General features: G+C 42.5%; 1 protein-coding gene across 1 annotated transcript; it reads right to left on the bottom strand.

Moving 5' to 3' along the window:
- Positions 1-596: 596 nt before the first annotated feature.
- On the bottom strand, positions 597-16,270 carry LRRC40 (leucine rich repeat containing 40). The gene is made up of 15 exons (XM_048944856.1): positions 16,081-16,270; positions 15,516-15,697; positions 14,868-14,941; positions 13,878-14,007; positions 13,371-13,494; positions 12,404-12,546; positions 11,478-11,650; positions 11,095-11,185; positions 9,488-9,533; positions 7,340-7,448; positions 6,380-6,487; positions 4,687-4,797; positions 3,704-3,781; positions 2,909-3,094; positions 597-1,290 (listed from the first exon to the last, which is right to left on the bottom strand). Exons 1-15 carry the CDS (start codon positions 16,229-16,231, stop codon positions 1,185-1,187), a joined length of 1,812 nt encoding a protein of 603 aa, XP_048800813.1. The 5' UTR covers positions 16,232-16,270; the 3' UTR covers positions 597-1,184.
- Positions 16,271-17,056: the final 786 nt, after the last annotated feature.

The following is a 17,056-nucleotide window of genomic DNA, read 5'->3' as shown; positions in this document are numbered from 1 at the left end:
AACTCTAAGCCATATTACACTTTTCTGCGTTACAGCAAGAACAGGCAGAGGAAATGAAAATGCTATCATTCCATACGTTTTACTTGATAAAAAACACACAGCATACCTATTTTGTGTCGGCTTGCTTCCATACACGGAATGGAAGAATGAGGTACAGTTCTGTTCCTAGATGCAAAGACGTCTTTTAGTTTATAGCTTTTTTTTCTAAATTTCATTTCAGATTGCAAAGTGAAGGGTTTGCAATCAGTTCTCACTCACAGAGACCCCAACTGCAGCACCTACACAGTACCCACACAACAAAAGCACTCGGTGCAGTGTAAAAGAAGCCAACAAACAAAAAAATCTTAGCAGTGGAAATCCATGTGGTATCTGCTTCCATTCCATGTCCATAGGCCTGTGAGAAGCAACGAATCATAGTCACAGAGTAACATCAAGTAACTCTTCCTTTCATATTGTTAATGTCCACCCTGCGTTACTCTTTTAATTGAGATCATTTTCATGATGTTGAAGTGCATTTAAATAAAAAAGCTGAATGTCTGTATTGTTACTGGCTAAAAAACTTCAATGACAGCACAAAGATTTAGAAACAAAACATATATCCAACAGCAAACATTTATTGTTTCAGTGCAGCCACCAACACCAGCCACGTTCTGCTCACGTTCACGCAGGACATGCACACAGTCTGCAGAACATTGCACACCGTATTCATCATGCTTAAAGGTTCGGGCATTTTCCAGGTACAGACCAGCAACCAGTGGTTTGAGGCAGCGGTGAAGAGAGATCAAACACCCTGCAGAAGATTGTAAAACAGGCATACAAGAATCAAAAAGCTTATTTCCCCCGTTTGCTCAATTACTTTGGTGATTACAATCCTTAGAAAAAAATGGCTTAACTGTAGAAAAACACTGTCTCTATTACCAAACACAGCTTTCAGCTGCATTCTTTCGTACAAAAAGTGTAAACATAGATTGTGGTGTTTTGAAATGCACTCCTGAGACATGCAGCCTTGAGTGGGAAATATTTTGTTGCTGAATCATTTCTTAACGTGCAAACTAAGGATAGTACTATGAATGCTTTATGGCCCAGGCCAGACCAACAGCTTACAAACAACGAGGAAGGGATGCAATGCATCAGACAGGCTGATACTCTGCTTTCCATTCAGAAGTGTACAGGGAAACAGCCCATCAAGTAGGGATCCTGCTTCTCAGGTACTCCAGCACTGCAGCCGTTCCTTTTGCCAGAATGGCTGCCCGGGGAGTGCGGAATGGATTTCCTTCTAAAAGAAGTGTCCTGGAAAGACAGAGATGTGCAGTTATTTGTACACAGGCTTTTTCCTCTTGCAGCACATTCACACACTGCATACAGGGGTAAGAATCTTGTGAAATTCTTAAGTCCTCTTTTGTTCTCCCAGAACAATTTTAATTTTGCTACCTTAATTCATGCTAACGTACCTTCTTTAGAGACAGCTGAATTCTAATTTATGCTAATGGACTATTGGTGGCACACCCCCCCCCTCTTCTTAAGCAAGTCTTTGCTGAAATACAGAGTGAGAAAAAGAGCTGCTGAAATACATGAATTGCACAGTAAGAGTGAAGAACAGTTACACTGCAGCCTCTACGTTCTAGCTTGGCTGCTAGCTCACTTTGCACTCTAAATTGCTGTGGAGGCTTTTTGCCTGTGTGTGTTCAGGGGGGGCTGTTTTATTCTGCATATTTATAGACCAGCAAGAAAATATACTTTACAGGGGAAAACCACACTACCACATGATTTGTTATTTCTGACATGACAGAACTAGTTAAGCTTAGCTGTCTTTGAGGTATGTCATGTAAGAATACTGACAGCCATGGCTCTTTAACAAGCATTACTATTTGCTCTTTTATAGCAGCCTTACACAGGTAAGGAGCCAAACATATTTACTGGCACCCAGGGCTGTGGCTCACCCACCTGGCCAGCAGGCTCTGCAGTGTGTAATACACACAGCCACCAGAATTGTCCTCGGCTTTAACATTAAGCTACACCAACCAACACAACCTGCCCATTTCATTCTGCATGCTTCTTTTAGAAATCCTAGCATTTTCCTTCATTCTTCTGCTTTCTCATCCATAGCCAGTAAGCAGTGAATGTATACAGCTGATGTTCCTACCTGGAGAGCCGAGTGGTCAAAGCTGATGAGAACTCAGCAATTAGCACTAGGTGTTTGGTATATTATCCAAATGCAGACTGTCACAAGATATTACGTAGTGTGCATCAAGTTCTGCTAATAAATATGCCTGAATTTATTTTATATTTTAAGATCCCTGATGACTTTTCGTGTCTTCATTAATGAAAGCAATCTCCTCTTCAAATATTACCACTTCTGTTCTTAATTTTCTGCTGGGCCTTAAAATGGACACTTTAAGGGTAAAATCTGAAATAATTTTAGTGACTGAAGTTGCTAACCTTCTAGCAAATCAGTTTTGGCAGAGAGCAGAAAAATGCCCACAGGAGGGGCAGTCCTAATGCCAAGACAGCTCTTACTGCAAAGAGCAGCCTGCCATCTAAGAAGCAAGCCAGGAACACATACCTTCCAGAAAATACAGAACTAAAGCTGGACTCTACCAAATGTTGATCCTTACAGTTAAATTCCACTTTCAGAAACACTGAAACAAATTTCTGGGCATCTGGTTTTCCAGGTACGTTTTCATATTACTCTGTCATTTTAGTTTTAAATCCTGAAACAACTCCTCCAATTTTCTACAGTCCTGAGAAACGATGGAAGGAACTGCACTGTTTTACAGATGGTAAGAGAGACCATTTTGTGCATTGAGACTTACAAGAAAATCACTGCCTTACTCTCTGACAAAACACGCCTTGAAGAAACCAGGCAGAATATGTTTTTACAAAACAAGTCCTCACTTAAAATACACACCTCAGAGTTTCACAGTTCCCAAGTTCTGGTGGCACCTGGAGAAGGTCATTATTCTGGAGGTCCAGCGTCCCGAGCTGCTCCATCTTCTTCAGCTGCAGAGGGTCTACAGCCCCCACCTGGTTGTTACTGAGCAGGATGGTCTCCAGTGTGGGGATGCGGTAAAGGACACTGGGAAACACTTTAAATCTTCAGAAGGAAGAGAGAAAAGTCAGCAATAGAGCAATTGATAAACCTTTAAAATGGGACAGTGCTTCAGCACTGTTTATGGAAGTAAATATTTACATGTGCTGCTGTTTAACCTGATTATTTTGCACGAAGCCAAAAAGCTGGGTGGAATCTGCACCACGACAGCTCAGCACCTGCAACAGAACTGCAGCCAAGACCACCCATTTTACAACTGTGAATGACAGCTCGTGTCACACAGAAAGTGACTGCAGTGCGAAGAAGAGAGCAGTGTGAGCAACTGCAGGACAGCTCAGGGACACCACTTCCCTGCTGCTTTTCCCATCATCTGGAACTGATGTATTATGGGTGCAACAGGGCGCTCCTGCTGGCATCCACTTCTGTTACACTGCTCACAGGTCTGTTTAATCCTTTTTAAACCAGCTTCTACTGTCCCTCTCCAAAACGTGTGATAGAAAACTCCAAAAATATACCACCACTGTGTAAAGATGCACATTCCCTTCAACTGTTCTAAGCTCACAGCTGGCTGAAGCCCTTTCTCATTTTACCTCACATTAAAATGACATAAAATTCTTTTTACTGTTATTGAAAAAAACTGGAATAGTTGCTCACCTATTAAAAGATAGATTTATTACTTGTAGTCTTGTCAGTGCCTCCATTTCTTCAGGTAAAGACGTCAAAACATTATTTCTGTGTATCAAATTAAGACATAGAATAATGACCAACTTCTAAGAAGTTTTAGTTAAGAATTCACAGAAAAAGAACACCCAGGTTTGCTGGTGCTAACAAGCTCTTTCAGACCACTCATTTACTTCATAAATGGATCAAGATGGCAAACCAAGTTTGTACTCCCATGTTCACCAGTAAGGAAACATAAAGCCTGTTCTCTAAGGATTCCCAAACACTTCTAAGCACCAAACAATTCCAGAAACATGCTTGGCAGTTCAGCTACGTGGGTCCCACAGGGAAGTTCAGGAAATAGTCCCACGTTGGTGCCAAGGTCAATTGCTGAGATAACTCCACACCTCTTGAAAATTCACTGAGTCTGAAATCCATTGGCTCCAACAAACTCATTTATGGCCACTGTTACTGCAGCACTTCCACAACAGGAAGCCATTCAGAAGCTTCTTACATAGAAGGAAGGTGGGTTTGTAAGGACAAACGAGGCACCCCTTGAGCGCTACATAAAGAGTCATTACAGGAAAATCATTCATTGAAAGATGCTCCAGCTCCAGGCAGAATACCAGAGTTGATACCTTCACTGTAATTCTTCCCAGATATATTCCCAGAATTGCTTTCTGTTTTGTTTCTAAATATCCTTTTAACACCTCTGAGAAGTTTTTAATGACTGACACAAGACCTTTCACCACAGCAAGCCTTAGAGCTTGCCCGCTTTTTTGTGTGTTTCTCTTTAACCCATGCCTAAATTGAGGCCACTTTTGCTATTTCAGATCTGCCGGTCATTCAGCTGGCAGGGAGCCCTTTTGGGAAATGAAATATTATTTCAGTACTGCTATTCCACTGCAACAGATGGCTGGTTTAAAGAGGCATGAAAACGAGTCACTGGGAAAGGAAGTCCAACACTCATCACAAACCTGATATCCAAATGTGTCAATTTATGAAGCGTGCACAGCTCCAAGGAAACAGAAGAGATTTTATTGAAGCCAAAGTTGACATCACAAACTGAGTCTTTCAGCTCCACGATCCTGAAACCCAACATGAATATACTTTTACTATGGAAGCCCAGGTTTGCATTCCAAGTTACTAAAAAATCTGTTTTATTCTAGAAGTCTACAGATCAAGGAACTTCTTACAGCTCTTGGCATTCAGAAGCCATTTTGAGAGTGGAAACTTTACCTGTGAAAACTGCCTGTCCTGGAGTCTTACACTTGATGTAAAAACAGCTCAGAATCACTTTACTCGTAGAAGGGTAAATTTCCTCTCACAGATTAAGAGAGTAAGTTTTGCTACAAAGATCTACTTTCTTAAATGCAGTTAAGAAAGATTTCAGAAATTATGGCACGAATGACCATCACTGCCACCTGCTGTGAATGCCTCAACAAAAACACTACCCATCTTCTTCATGCAGTTGAACAGAAAGAGAGAGACTGCTTCTTTTGTACCATCTTTTGTTTCTGTTCCACACTCCTGCCATTACAAATTGCAGGAAACACAGCCTTCACTGCATCCTGTGAAAGGAATACTGTATCAAGATGCTTTGATGTAAAGTATTTTTTTAAAATGCTCAAAAAGTTAGTTGCTGAATCTCTGTAAAAGAACCTCTGTTGTAACACTAGAAGTAAAAGGCAATTAAACAAACCAAATATCCACCTCTCCCATCTGGACTATTACTGCACTCCTTGGCACCCAGAAGCACACCATACCTACACCTTCCTCCCTGCTGTGCAGAGGAGCCTCTAACAGAACAAATAAGCATGGAAGGCCCAACATTCCTTCACTAAACTGTACCAACAAGAGACTTTCTTCTATGAGAGACAGCACCTCGCCAAGTTCTACGTGCTAAAGGCTAATTGTTCAGCACATTTGTGTCCCAGAATTAAAATGTCACCCCCACAAATACAGTGGCATTTTCAAAAATGAGTGCTCATGATGTTCCTAGGGTTACTGAATGCAGTGAGCCTCCTCCCTGCACAGCACCAGCATTTGTTACCTTTGCTGTCAACAGAAAGCTCTTCCTTGAGATAAAGCAACAAGTGCAAAAATGTCCAATGCTATGTGATGGGACAATGCCTATCAAGCAAAAGAGCATGGAAATTGTTCAGGCTTCCTTAAAAAAAAAAGCTATCTGAAGAAAGTGACTCCTAGAAGGACCTCTTCTCTAGCACAAAGCTATCATCTCATAGTTTACACATGTATTATCTTCAAACAAAAGGACCACTTTGGAGAGAAAACAATACTAGACTGCAGTTAAATACACCACTTGATTATGATGAGAAGTCACACTGCAGTCTGCCCTTACTCATTTAGATAATGCTTAATAGAGCAGTACAAACGACAATGTACAATGGAAGCACTGCTGCATATAGCCAAGCCTCACTGTACCGAGATCCTCATGCAGATGAATGGACCCTCCTGTGTGTCACTCACACAAGAAATACCAGCATTATTCAGCATCTCTGCTATGTCCTCTGTGCGTGTTTGCAGACATACAGAAGAAAAGTGTAAATATCCTCAACTGGGAAAACAAACTTACTAAAACCAACACAAGATGCTGAGGAACAGAACAGAAAAAAAGCAGCATGTAAAGAATGATCTCTACAGAAGTACCTTGGAGGAATGGCAGTCAGCTGATTCTTGCTGAAGTTGACACTGGTGACAGGATTGCTTCCGACCGCATTGAACACGTCATCAGGGATCACAGCCACCTGCTTCTCACTGCACAGTGAAAAGCACTGAGCTCAGCAACAAGTTAATCATCTCTTATTTACTAACAGGACATCTTTGAGGCAATGATGAGCAGCACAATAGATACATATGTACCTACAAACTGACGTCCTCACAGGACTGTTAATGAGAAAGCTGATCACTGCCCCACGTCACCGAGGCAGTAACGTCATTCCACCCTGACAGCTCATCTGCTACCTGGCTTAAGAGCATTCACTAAGAGCTGAATTAGGTCACTGCCTCAGCACAAATGCTGTATCTTGGGTCAGACGTGCAGCAGATAGGTGTTCAACAGGTTTCCTCCTCAGTTCAGAAAACATTCCCCCACAGTGATGTGCAGCTCATGTAAGCACTGGATTTCGACCTTCTGAACGTTTACAGTGACTAAAGCCATCCCAACCCTTTCACTGCAGTCATGTCCTTTCTGCATCCCAGCTCTTTGCAGGACTTGCATTTTATCTGGCAGTTCTCAGCAAATGTGGTTTTCTCACCCTTTCCTAACCTAACAAGTTAAACTGTTAGTTGATATAAGAACAAACTGATAATGTACCTCCTGTGGGATGTTTTGAGACTTACTGTTACTAAGGAAATGTAAAAAAAAAAAAGCACCTGAAAGGATCAAGGATTTCAGTGAATTAAAAGGAATGGTACTATAAAAAATTGTATTGAAAAAAAGAGATGAGCTGTAATTCAAATCTGCCTACTCCTGAACACCCAGAGTTTAAGTGCAAAATGCACCTCAGAATCTGCAGACAATCTGGTATCTATCGTTAAGCTAATAAAAAAAAACACAGGAAAGCTTTATTCCAGCTTTTGAAACAGGCAATATTTCAAACCACATACCTAAATTCCAGTAATTTGAGTGTAGTTACGGCATGCATGTTAATCCTGGACTCACTTGGGAGAGTCATGGCTGTCACAGGAGGCTCCTCACTGGGGCTGGTTGTGTCATCTGGAAGGAACACGTAGCAGTCACACAACTACAGCCTGCAGTCAGACGTGCCCTCAACAGCCTAGGAGGAGAGCTGTCGTGTCCCTCGTTACCTGTGCTTGCTCATTTTGACTCTTCTTGCCTTCTACATTGATTACATATAATCAGATTAATATTATGTCAAGGTCTTTCTAGCAAGGGGCTTTTGTAGTTCAGTTTCCAGATTTGGGTTGTTTGTGGGCTGGCTCTTTTTTGTTTGTTTGTTTGTTTATGGAGGCAGAGGGACAGAGCTGACTTGGATTGCAAAAAAGATAGGTCACACACCAACACAGCTCGTGGGCACTTCAGAATCGTGAAGCTTAGTAGAAGCCCAAACATATGATAAATCCAACTGCCACTAAAAGAAGAATGCTACAAGAAATTCAGCAGCATTCATGAACTAAAGCCTACCAACTTGCCCCCATGCCCAACTAGGAATTCTTTCATTAAGGCCAACAAGGTTAGTGGCACTTGTTCAACTTCAGCCTCTGCACACGTAGGTCTGTTGCTGCTTCTGGTTCAGCTCCCCTTAAATGCTCAAAAAGGCACAATAAAACCACAAACACTAAGATCCATGTAAGACCTTAGCTTGTTTTGTCACCCCCAAATATAAAACCTGTAACAGGTCAGCAGATGAGCACTAAAGCATGTACTCAAGCACCCAATTCATTTTTGCAAAGTTAATAATACGTCAGATTTGCATGGGCACTTCAGAGCAATTTTACACACTGCAGTAATCCAATTAATGCTGCCATCCTCTGGCAGATGGAGAGAAAGCCCACTCACAAGTCACACTTACCATTCTCAATTCAATTTTCCTATATGTATCATCAAGACCTCCAAATTAAAAGGTTAAGCATTTTTTTGCATTTAAGTGCAGCATAATTATTTCCATGCTATATATTTAACATGTCCAGTGAACTCAGTCATCTTCCCTATTTCATGTCTTAAAAGAAAGATTTCTAAAGGTAAAAGAAAATCTTGTTTTGAACAGATTTGCTCCCCTCCACCTGCAAGTTGCTGAGACTTTGACAGCCAGTTTCTTATATAACCAAAAAATGGTGTCATCTGCAATACTTTAGAAAATATGGAATGAAGTGAAAAACAACAAAAGAGAAACGAACACAAAAAAACCCCACCCCAAACCACAGAAAATTAATCAAATAACAAATGATCTCACTGAATGAAAGGGCCAAGGAATAGTCTGGAAAGCTGCACACCAGCAACCATTGAACCCTTTTAGTAAAACAGATCCAGAAGTCCTGCATCACTTACAGAAACTGGTATCACCAGCTAGCTGCTTTTTAAATCTCAGAACCCAGAAGGGGATTCTGCAGAGACGTGCAGCAGTTTGGTTCAGAGAATTGAGATATTTCATCTGAATTTGTGCTTTGTGACTTCTTAATTATTTCCAGAGGGAATGGTGGGGTCAAGGCTTGTATCACAGGGACGAACGGGCCGGGATTTGAATTCTGTTTAAAAGAACCTCTTACTTTCTCCCCCAGGATTTTTTATATTCTTAGTCAGCTACATGGTGGAGTTTGTGGCACCACCATGGCCCTGAGGCTGCCTTTCTCATGCTTAATTGCTGGGAACCTCAGGACTGTGCTGCCCATACTACAACATGAATGAGTGACACATATGACCTTTGCAAAATCACCTACACTTCTACACTGTGACAAAGCCAGCAGGCAGACAGCAAGCTGAAAATGAAGAATTCGTTGTGGAAATTTCCCATGATGTCCAAAGGAAAAACAAACAAACAAACAAGAAACAACTTGAATTCTTCATTCAAAACACATAAAGGGACCAGGGAAAAATGCTTAGTGTTGCTTTTCTAAGTGATGACACTCCATAAAGAATGTTGTATTATTCAATAGAGTAAGAAAAAGAACAGCACAGAAATACAGAGCAAACCATTGAGTAAAGAAACTTATTGCAGGGTAATTGCAGGAAACTGGCAGCACTTTTAATTTCTTAGAGAGATTCTCTGTGAGATGCCACTCAATAAAACAACATACCTTGGATTCTGCTTCTCAGGTATTTCAGAAGTTCCTGGGTGCCTTTCTTTAAAAAAAAACAACAAAGAAAGAGCAGAAGGTCAATAAGCATCTACCAGCCAGCATTTACACCGCTGTTCTGACAATGAAGACCGACGATTTTGGTCACATAACGGAGCTCATAGCACAGCTGGTTATAAAAGCTACCCAACAATTCCTGGGGAAAAATCCTATTTGCAACAGCTCATGTCCTTATTTCTTTAGAGTTTTGTGTATTTACTCCAGCTGAAAATTCCCAGCCCCACATTACTACCTTGGGCTCCACGTTCTTAGCTTTCCATCTGAAGTTCTTTGGCCAGCTCCAAGAGCAAGGAAGAACCCTTCAAATGAACTCAGCCTTCTCTAAAGAGCTGTAGCATAATTACTCTTGAAGAAGAAATTCACTATTTGACGTGGAAATAGATCTGGATTCTGGATTCTCCTAAGATTTTATTGGCAATCCTCTCACAGCAACTTCTACTGGTCACAGTAACTGCATGACCTCCAAGTCATTACCTATCATCTCATCCAGCCTGTTTGTTTTAGGACAAAACTAGCACTTCCTTACAATATTGCATGTTTCTCTTTGATGTTTTAGAATAAGAACTGAAGCAGCAAATATGAACTTTTCTCATTCTAGCTGACATTTATACTATATGAAGACTGATCTGAATGCAGAGCGGATGAAGAAAATGTGGAGGATGGAAGGGAAGGAACACTCACAGAGAATTTGGTGAAACTGGACAAAAAGTGAAGAAAGAAGACAGAAGAAGATAAGCTGCAGTGCATACAATGTTCACTTGACCAGATCACATTTTCTCCCTTATTTCCAACATACATTACTGAATTCCATTTCAGTAGTGGACATTCAATGCTATTTATTTTTAGAGAATTTGAGTGCTTTGTGAACATTTATTTTATAGCAGTGGCAGAAGAAAGAAGTAATCTATATCACCAATGAGAAGGGTTTGCTGGGATAGAAATTAGAAAGAATTCTATAGCAGCAGTGGTCCCTGTGAGCCAGCCTCCCTGCTGCCCATGTACTTGTTCCTGATGTGTAATTCCCACCTTCACTTTGTAGGTCATCCATAACTAAACACTGTACATGATACTGTCATTGCTCAAAACACATCTGCCAGCAAATACTCCTTGGAAATTGAATGCAAGGTCTTTAATTCAGGCAAGTAGGAAAGGAGAAAAAAAATCCATGCTCATCTTGGAAAGCCTTCACATCAAATACTTGCCTAGCACTGCAATGAGCTGTGACTTGCAGTAGGATTAGGCAGCAGACAGCTGCTCTATCCTTTCCCCAGATACCTGCTGCTTCATGTGTAATATATATTACAACATCTACAGCAAATCAGGAACAGGTCCTGTGAAGCAATGACTGCTTTATCCCACAGTCCTCATCACGTTACGCATCGCATCAGAGCCCCTGGGAACGGCAACAAAATCACACAAACAGCAGTGATGAAGAAGCTGAAGCTACTTCAGATGGAGGGGCCTTTTAATAATGCTGTGCCTGCACCATGTGCAGAACGGATGTCTGCAACATCACCAGCTTTCATGTACTATCTAAATGGGCTTACTTGCAGAAGGTCTCTTCGAATGGCTCTCAAAGGATTTCCTTCTAATGCCAGGAATTTCAACTGAGAAAGTTTCCCCAGCGTGTAAGGCAATCTGCAAACAGAAACAATCCATTTCAGATAAGAGCTGCTTCAGTACAAATCCTAAGCGCTGGCAATTGTCTGACAGAAGACCTGGTATTCTGAAGCTTGGATTCTAACAAGATACACAACACATCACATTTAAGAAAGGCACAGCACGACTGCAACACTGACAAAACTAAGAAATGGAGCCTTCGTTTTACAGTCCAGACCTTTTTTAATTACTGAAATAAATCACCCATAGAATCAGCCACCCACAGATGCTCCAAGGAAGGCCTCATCACAGATGTGCATTTTTTTATTACCTACTGATATCATTGTTAGAGAGGTCAAGTCGCTCCAACTTCTGGAGTAGAGTGATTTCATCAGGAATCAATTTTATCTTGTTGTCCCGAAGTTCCAACACAGACAGGGAATTCAGGTGCTTCAGGTCTTCTGCATTTAGTATTTCAATCTGATTTTCACCAGCATGTAATTCCTATGGAGACAAAGATCGCTCACAGCTCCAAATGGTTCTTTAAAGCCAGAAGAGACATTTGCTGCTGGATGTGCTATACAAATACACAACCTCACATACCAGCAAGAACTGTGCTAGAAAATGCTGGAACAACTTGGAACTTTAAGTGCAGAGTTTGGAGTTATGCTGAACTATCTACATATCTATCTACGTATCTACATCCTGTGACATAAACATTCAATTGGCCCCATCACATTGCTGTCCGATGAGTAACACACTTGATATTCTCAGACAGGCAAATTGCAATTATAAACAGAAGGAAAGTTAAGGTCACAACATTTGAAGGCTGTGGCTCTTTTGAATGCACACTTTCTCTGCAGTTACAAGAAAAAACAGGAGTGAACAAAGTAAGTGTAGATTGATTCATAAAATGTTCCCATAAAATGGAGATAAAACGCAGCTGTTGCAGGCAACATCACACTTAATATTTAAGTCATTCTTCTCCTTAAATACTTTTTTTTATTTTCCAAATCTGAATATTGCTGTTTGTCCTCCAAATGCTGTTCAGACAGATCAAGATGGGCAGTAAGACTAAACACACATGGATATGTATTAAAAAGAGTTCTATGCACAGATTTATTAACTTCTGATCACAGCAATTCACTTTATATATGTATATAAAGTATATATATATAACTTGTATGGGAGCTAACAATCACTATTCTCAAAGCTCACTGCAAAGACATTTACAGCACCCAGCAATTCAAACCTTGCCTTCAGCAATTTGCACGAAGGAAGTTCTGGCAAGGAGCGCAGTTTATTTTTCCTCAGATACAGCTGCTCCAAAGATGCCATACTGGCCAGTTCAGAAGGTACAGTTTCCAGGTAGTTTTTTGTACAATCCAGTTGTCTTAGGCCTACAGAATAACAAAAGAAAATAGAAATAGTTTTCTGCAGAAGTATTGATACCCTATTTTTTTTGTTAAGGTAAGCATAAAAACATATTGTCACATCCAAACTTCAGAAGAAATCAAACTGGTCAGCATCAGCACTGCTGAAAGCAACATATTTGCTTTTCATTTTTCCCTCACAAGACATTCTGGAATGCTTTCAGTGACACTGCCAAATACTAGCTCTTGTTTGGAGTAAAGGACTGCAGGCAACATGCAGGTTAGGTCTAATGTCATAGGCCACCTCAGAAAGATCTGCAGGTAATTTCTGTAGCACTGACAAAAGCTGGCAGTCTACGACCTGCTCCTACAGATCTGCCACAGCTATTAGAACTCATTGAAATTGATGTGAGCATCAACATCAGCAAGCTTGGTATCACCATCACAAAAGTTAACTCCTATTGCTGACCAGTTCATGCTGTCCTGTCTTTACCAGTGAATTCAACTAGCTCTTATTTATGCTTTACTTTCCACTCAAAATATGCACTAAACACTCGTCACAGTTCTAAGGCTAATAACTTCACAGCAGAGCAGGAATCCTGACACTTTCCTAATAGTCCAAGTAATGTTCCTAATGTCAAGTAATACGAACTACAGGAGGATATAAGTTTGATACATGGGAGCTGTAGTAGCTTTCTTCTTTTGTTAAATAATTCTAAGCTAGTCCTCTTGGGAATACTTTAAATCCTTCAGAACCTACTTTCATAACCTGGAATATTATGTAATGTATTTCTGAACATAACTACAGAACTGGCTGCCTGACATTTAACAATCCAAGGAAACTAACTTACTTCTCATTGCACTGATATCTGCAGGCAGGTTTCTGAGTTGATTACAAGCCAGATTGAGTCGCACCAAGTTAATGAGCAAAGCAAAACTTGTAGGAATGTCTGTAAGATGATTGTTGGACAGATCCTGAAGAGTAAAAAAAAAGGAAAGAGAGAGAAAGAGGTTATAAATAGAGATGTTTAAAATACCCCATGGGTGCTGTTGTTGCAAAGTTAATTACTGGCAGAATGTCCAAACTAGATTGCTGACGTCTCCAGGATTTCCCTGGTAGAGATGTGAATGGAAGAGATAAGTCTCCCATGATGGACAGATCACCAGGGACTTGATTTTTCTTAAAATATCTGGAAAATCCAAATCGAAACCTGGTTGCAAGCACATACACAAAATAGCTGATAAGCTCCATGAATTATTGAATAAGGTTCTCAGACTTTTTTTATTAATTAGCAGTAAAACATAGATAGGTTGATGTTTCTGAACAAATCAGTGTTTTTCAAGAAGTTGCAATTTACCAATTCTTCTAAACTGACGAGCTGCCCAAATCCATCTGGCAGGTGGCTCAGCTCGTTGTGCTGAAGAAGAAGGCTCTTCAAATGTGACAACTGCAGCAGCTCTTCTGGGATGCTCTTCAGCTTGTTGTGGCTGGTATTCCAACATGGAAAACAAAGCCAATTAACAATCATTAAAAAGTTTTGAGAACACAACCACATATAGAATCTTCTGCTACACACCATGCTGCCCCAACTAGGGTTGCATCACGCACACCATTTGAGATGCAAACTCTTCAGACCACAGAGCAAGTAGGAAGCACAGCCAGCATTAGATGCATCTGATGCTCTGTTGTTGGCACAGACCAACTGTTCAGAACAGCCGTGAAACATTTCCACCTCGCAGCCTGCATGTAGGCGTGCTGCACAGGACACCATCGCCCTTAAGAAAATCTCCTTCTTCCAATCATCACAGCCCTTTACAGTGGATTAGTTGCCTAACAGAAAATAAATTTGTTAAAGAATACTTTTCAACCACATCTGAATCTACAATATTCCAGCTGCATTTAATGCTTGTTTATGGTGCAGTTCACAGACAAAAAAGAAATGTACTCTCCCCTCATGTACAAACTTACAGAACAATATGAAAGTTACAGCCTGAATGATATCTTCAGCTATTTCCAATGTATATTATTCATGAAAAAAGCATTTTTATTCCTTTAAAACACAACTTCTGTACTGAAGCAAATGAATGCTGATACAGCTTTTGTGTGAGTATTCAAAGCATCAGTATTCAGCTTCCAAATAACACTGTGACTTTTGAGTAATAGTCAAAATTATCTTAACAAACCTCAGACGATCAGTTTTAATCTAAAACATATAATTCTCAATGCATTCATGTTCTCTATTAAAAACAAACAAACAACAGATATTAACTTTTCTGAAAATGAAATTGGTTTTACTAATCTCTCATTCACACCTTGAAAATCAATGCTCTAAGTTTGTGACAAGTACCTGACATCAAGTTTCTGAAGATTTTCTAATTGTCCTAAAGCAGAGGGCAGGGATGTCAGCTGGTTATCATGTACCTGGAAAACAAGTTTTGGAATACTGACTGAGTTGCACTTTGTAGGTTTTCTTCCACCCACTTGGCAACAAACCAAGTTGAACTAATGCTCAAAATTATTCTGTGCATTAGCAACACCTGAGTATGTGCTTCAGTACAATTCAGTCCATTCTCAACACCTGTGTACATTGCTCTGTACCATTCAGTCCACCACCAACACCTGTGTACGTCTGTTCCTCTGCACAGTTACCAACAGCAGCACTTTTAACTGCCAATCTTGTAGGTTTCTATTTGAGTGTAAGCACTGAGAGATCAAATTATTTGATATGAAATCTGCAGAAGCACATTATGCAGCAACAGCTCTTTCAGTGTTCACTGTGGGACTCTTGGACCTCTCTGCACAGCATTACCCACTGCCTGTGTGTAAAGCAATGTACCAAGGGGAGACAGGGCGCAGCCCCTTGTCCTGAGAATATACTGGTGCTGCTTCTACACATCCACTGCTGCAGGAAATGGAAAACAAGGATCTAAAGCTATGTTGTCCCATACCATACAGCAAGAGCACGACCTCACTGATATGGGATCCCAGTACGTACATCAAGAACAGTGAGCGCGGGCAGCAGCCTGACGTCCTCAGACAGGCACTGCAGCTGGTTGGAGGCCAGGATCAACTTGGTCAGGTCCGTCTGCTCCCACCAGCGGTCCGCAGCACCGAAGGAGAGGTTCTGGTGGGCTTCCTCGGGGGTGTCCAGGTTGATCCGCCACACGTGCTGGGGCACTGCAAGCCAAAACACAGGGCTCAGCCGGACGCTCCACACAGCGCTCAAACGCCCGTTTTCTCAGACCTATACACGGTTTCTCAGAATACACACACACGGCGACTTTTACAGAGCCGCTTTCCCGAAGCTGGCAATCCTAAGCGCTCCTAAACAGCCATTACAAGGTAGCGATCGGCCAGCGACAGCAAAAAGAAAGCGGGCAGGGAATATTCATCGCTTTCTTTCTTTTTTTTGTTTATCAAAGAAGGCAGGAAGCAGCCGGCCCGCCGAGCGCCCGCAGCCGGGCCACAGAGAGCAGCCTGGCACGTAGGGCAGCCAGACACGGGCTGAGCCCGGCTCCCCGGCTCCCCAGCCCCGCAGCACGCCGCATCCACACGCTCACCCTCGCCAAGGCCGCGGCCCGCCAGGTTGAGCTGCCCGCTCTTCCGGGCGGCCCGGATCAGTCCCTGCGGCACGGCGGGGCTCTGCTCGTCCGCCGCCCGCCTGAAGCCGGCGCGAGGATCCCCCGCCCGCGCCCTCCGCGCCGCCGCCATCCCGCAGCGCTGCGCCCGGCCGGCACCGCCCCGCCGCGAGCAGAGCGGGCGGAGCTCCTCGGAGGGGCGGCGGGCTGGCGGCGCTCCGCGTGGGGCACAGCCCGCCCGCTGCCGCCATTTCCCGGCCGGAGCGGCCGCGCCGAAATGGTGTCACGGCGGCGGGTGGGGAGGGTCGAGCCGCGGAGTAAAGCCGGGCTGATGGAGCTGCGGCTGTGCAGGCTGCAGAGCGGGAGGCTGGGGGACCTCATCGTTCTCTACAACTCCCTGCAAGGAGCGAATCCAGAACAATCATGAAATCATAGAGTGATAGAATGGTTTGAGTTGGAAGGGGCCCCAAGGATGATGAAGCTCCAGCCCCCCCCCCCCCACATGCAGGGCCACCAATCTCCACATTTCATAGCAGCCCAGGCTGCCCAGGGCCCCATCCAACCCGGCCTTGAACACCTCCAGGGATGGACGGGGCATCACAGCCTCTCTGGGCAGCTGTTCCACCACTCTCATAGCAAAGAACTTCCCCCAACATCCAATCTAAACCTTCCCTCACTGAGCTCAAGAAAAACATTTTAAACATACACATAAAGGATTCCAAATAAAAAGGCACTTTTACTTAAACTCGCTATTTGTTTTTCCTCTTCCCTTTAGCCCAGAGTTGAAAAAAATTCTGCATTCCAGCCCTGGCAGTTAGCAGAGCAGACAGCCCAGGCAGTGTCATCAGTCATGGGAACAGATTGCCTGTGGATGCCCCTTGCAAGCACTGAAGGCCAGGCTGACTGGGGCTGTGAGCAGCCTGGTTTAGAAGAAGGTGTCCCTGCCTGCAGCAGGGGA

The sequence above is a fragment of the Lagopus muta genome, chromosome 5 (genome assembly GCF_023343835.1).
Source record: "Lagopus muta isolate bLagMut1 chromosome 5, bLagMut1 primary, whole genome shotgun sequence".
Lineage (NCBI taxonomy): Eukaryota > Metazoa > Chordata > Aves > Galliformes > Phasianidae > Lagopus > Lagopus muta.
The sequence above is the reverse complement of the archived record's forward strand: the minus strand, read 5'-3'. Positions and strand labels throughout refer to the sequence as shown.

Coding starts and splice junctions, on each gene's coding strand:
- LRRC40 (XM_048944856.1), bottom strand. CDS start 16,231: ATGGCGGCGGCGCGGAGGGCGCGGGCGGGGGATCCTCGCGCCGGCTTC. Junction 3,782..4,686: donor TTGACACATTTGGATATCAG/GTTTGTGATGAG, acceptor TTTGATACACAG/AAATAATGTTTTGACGTCTT. Junction 3,095..3,703: donor ATAAATCTATCTTTTAATAG/GTGAGCAACTAT, acceptor TTCCTTCTGAAG/ATTTAAAGTGTTTCCCAGTG.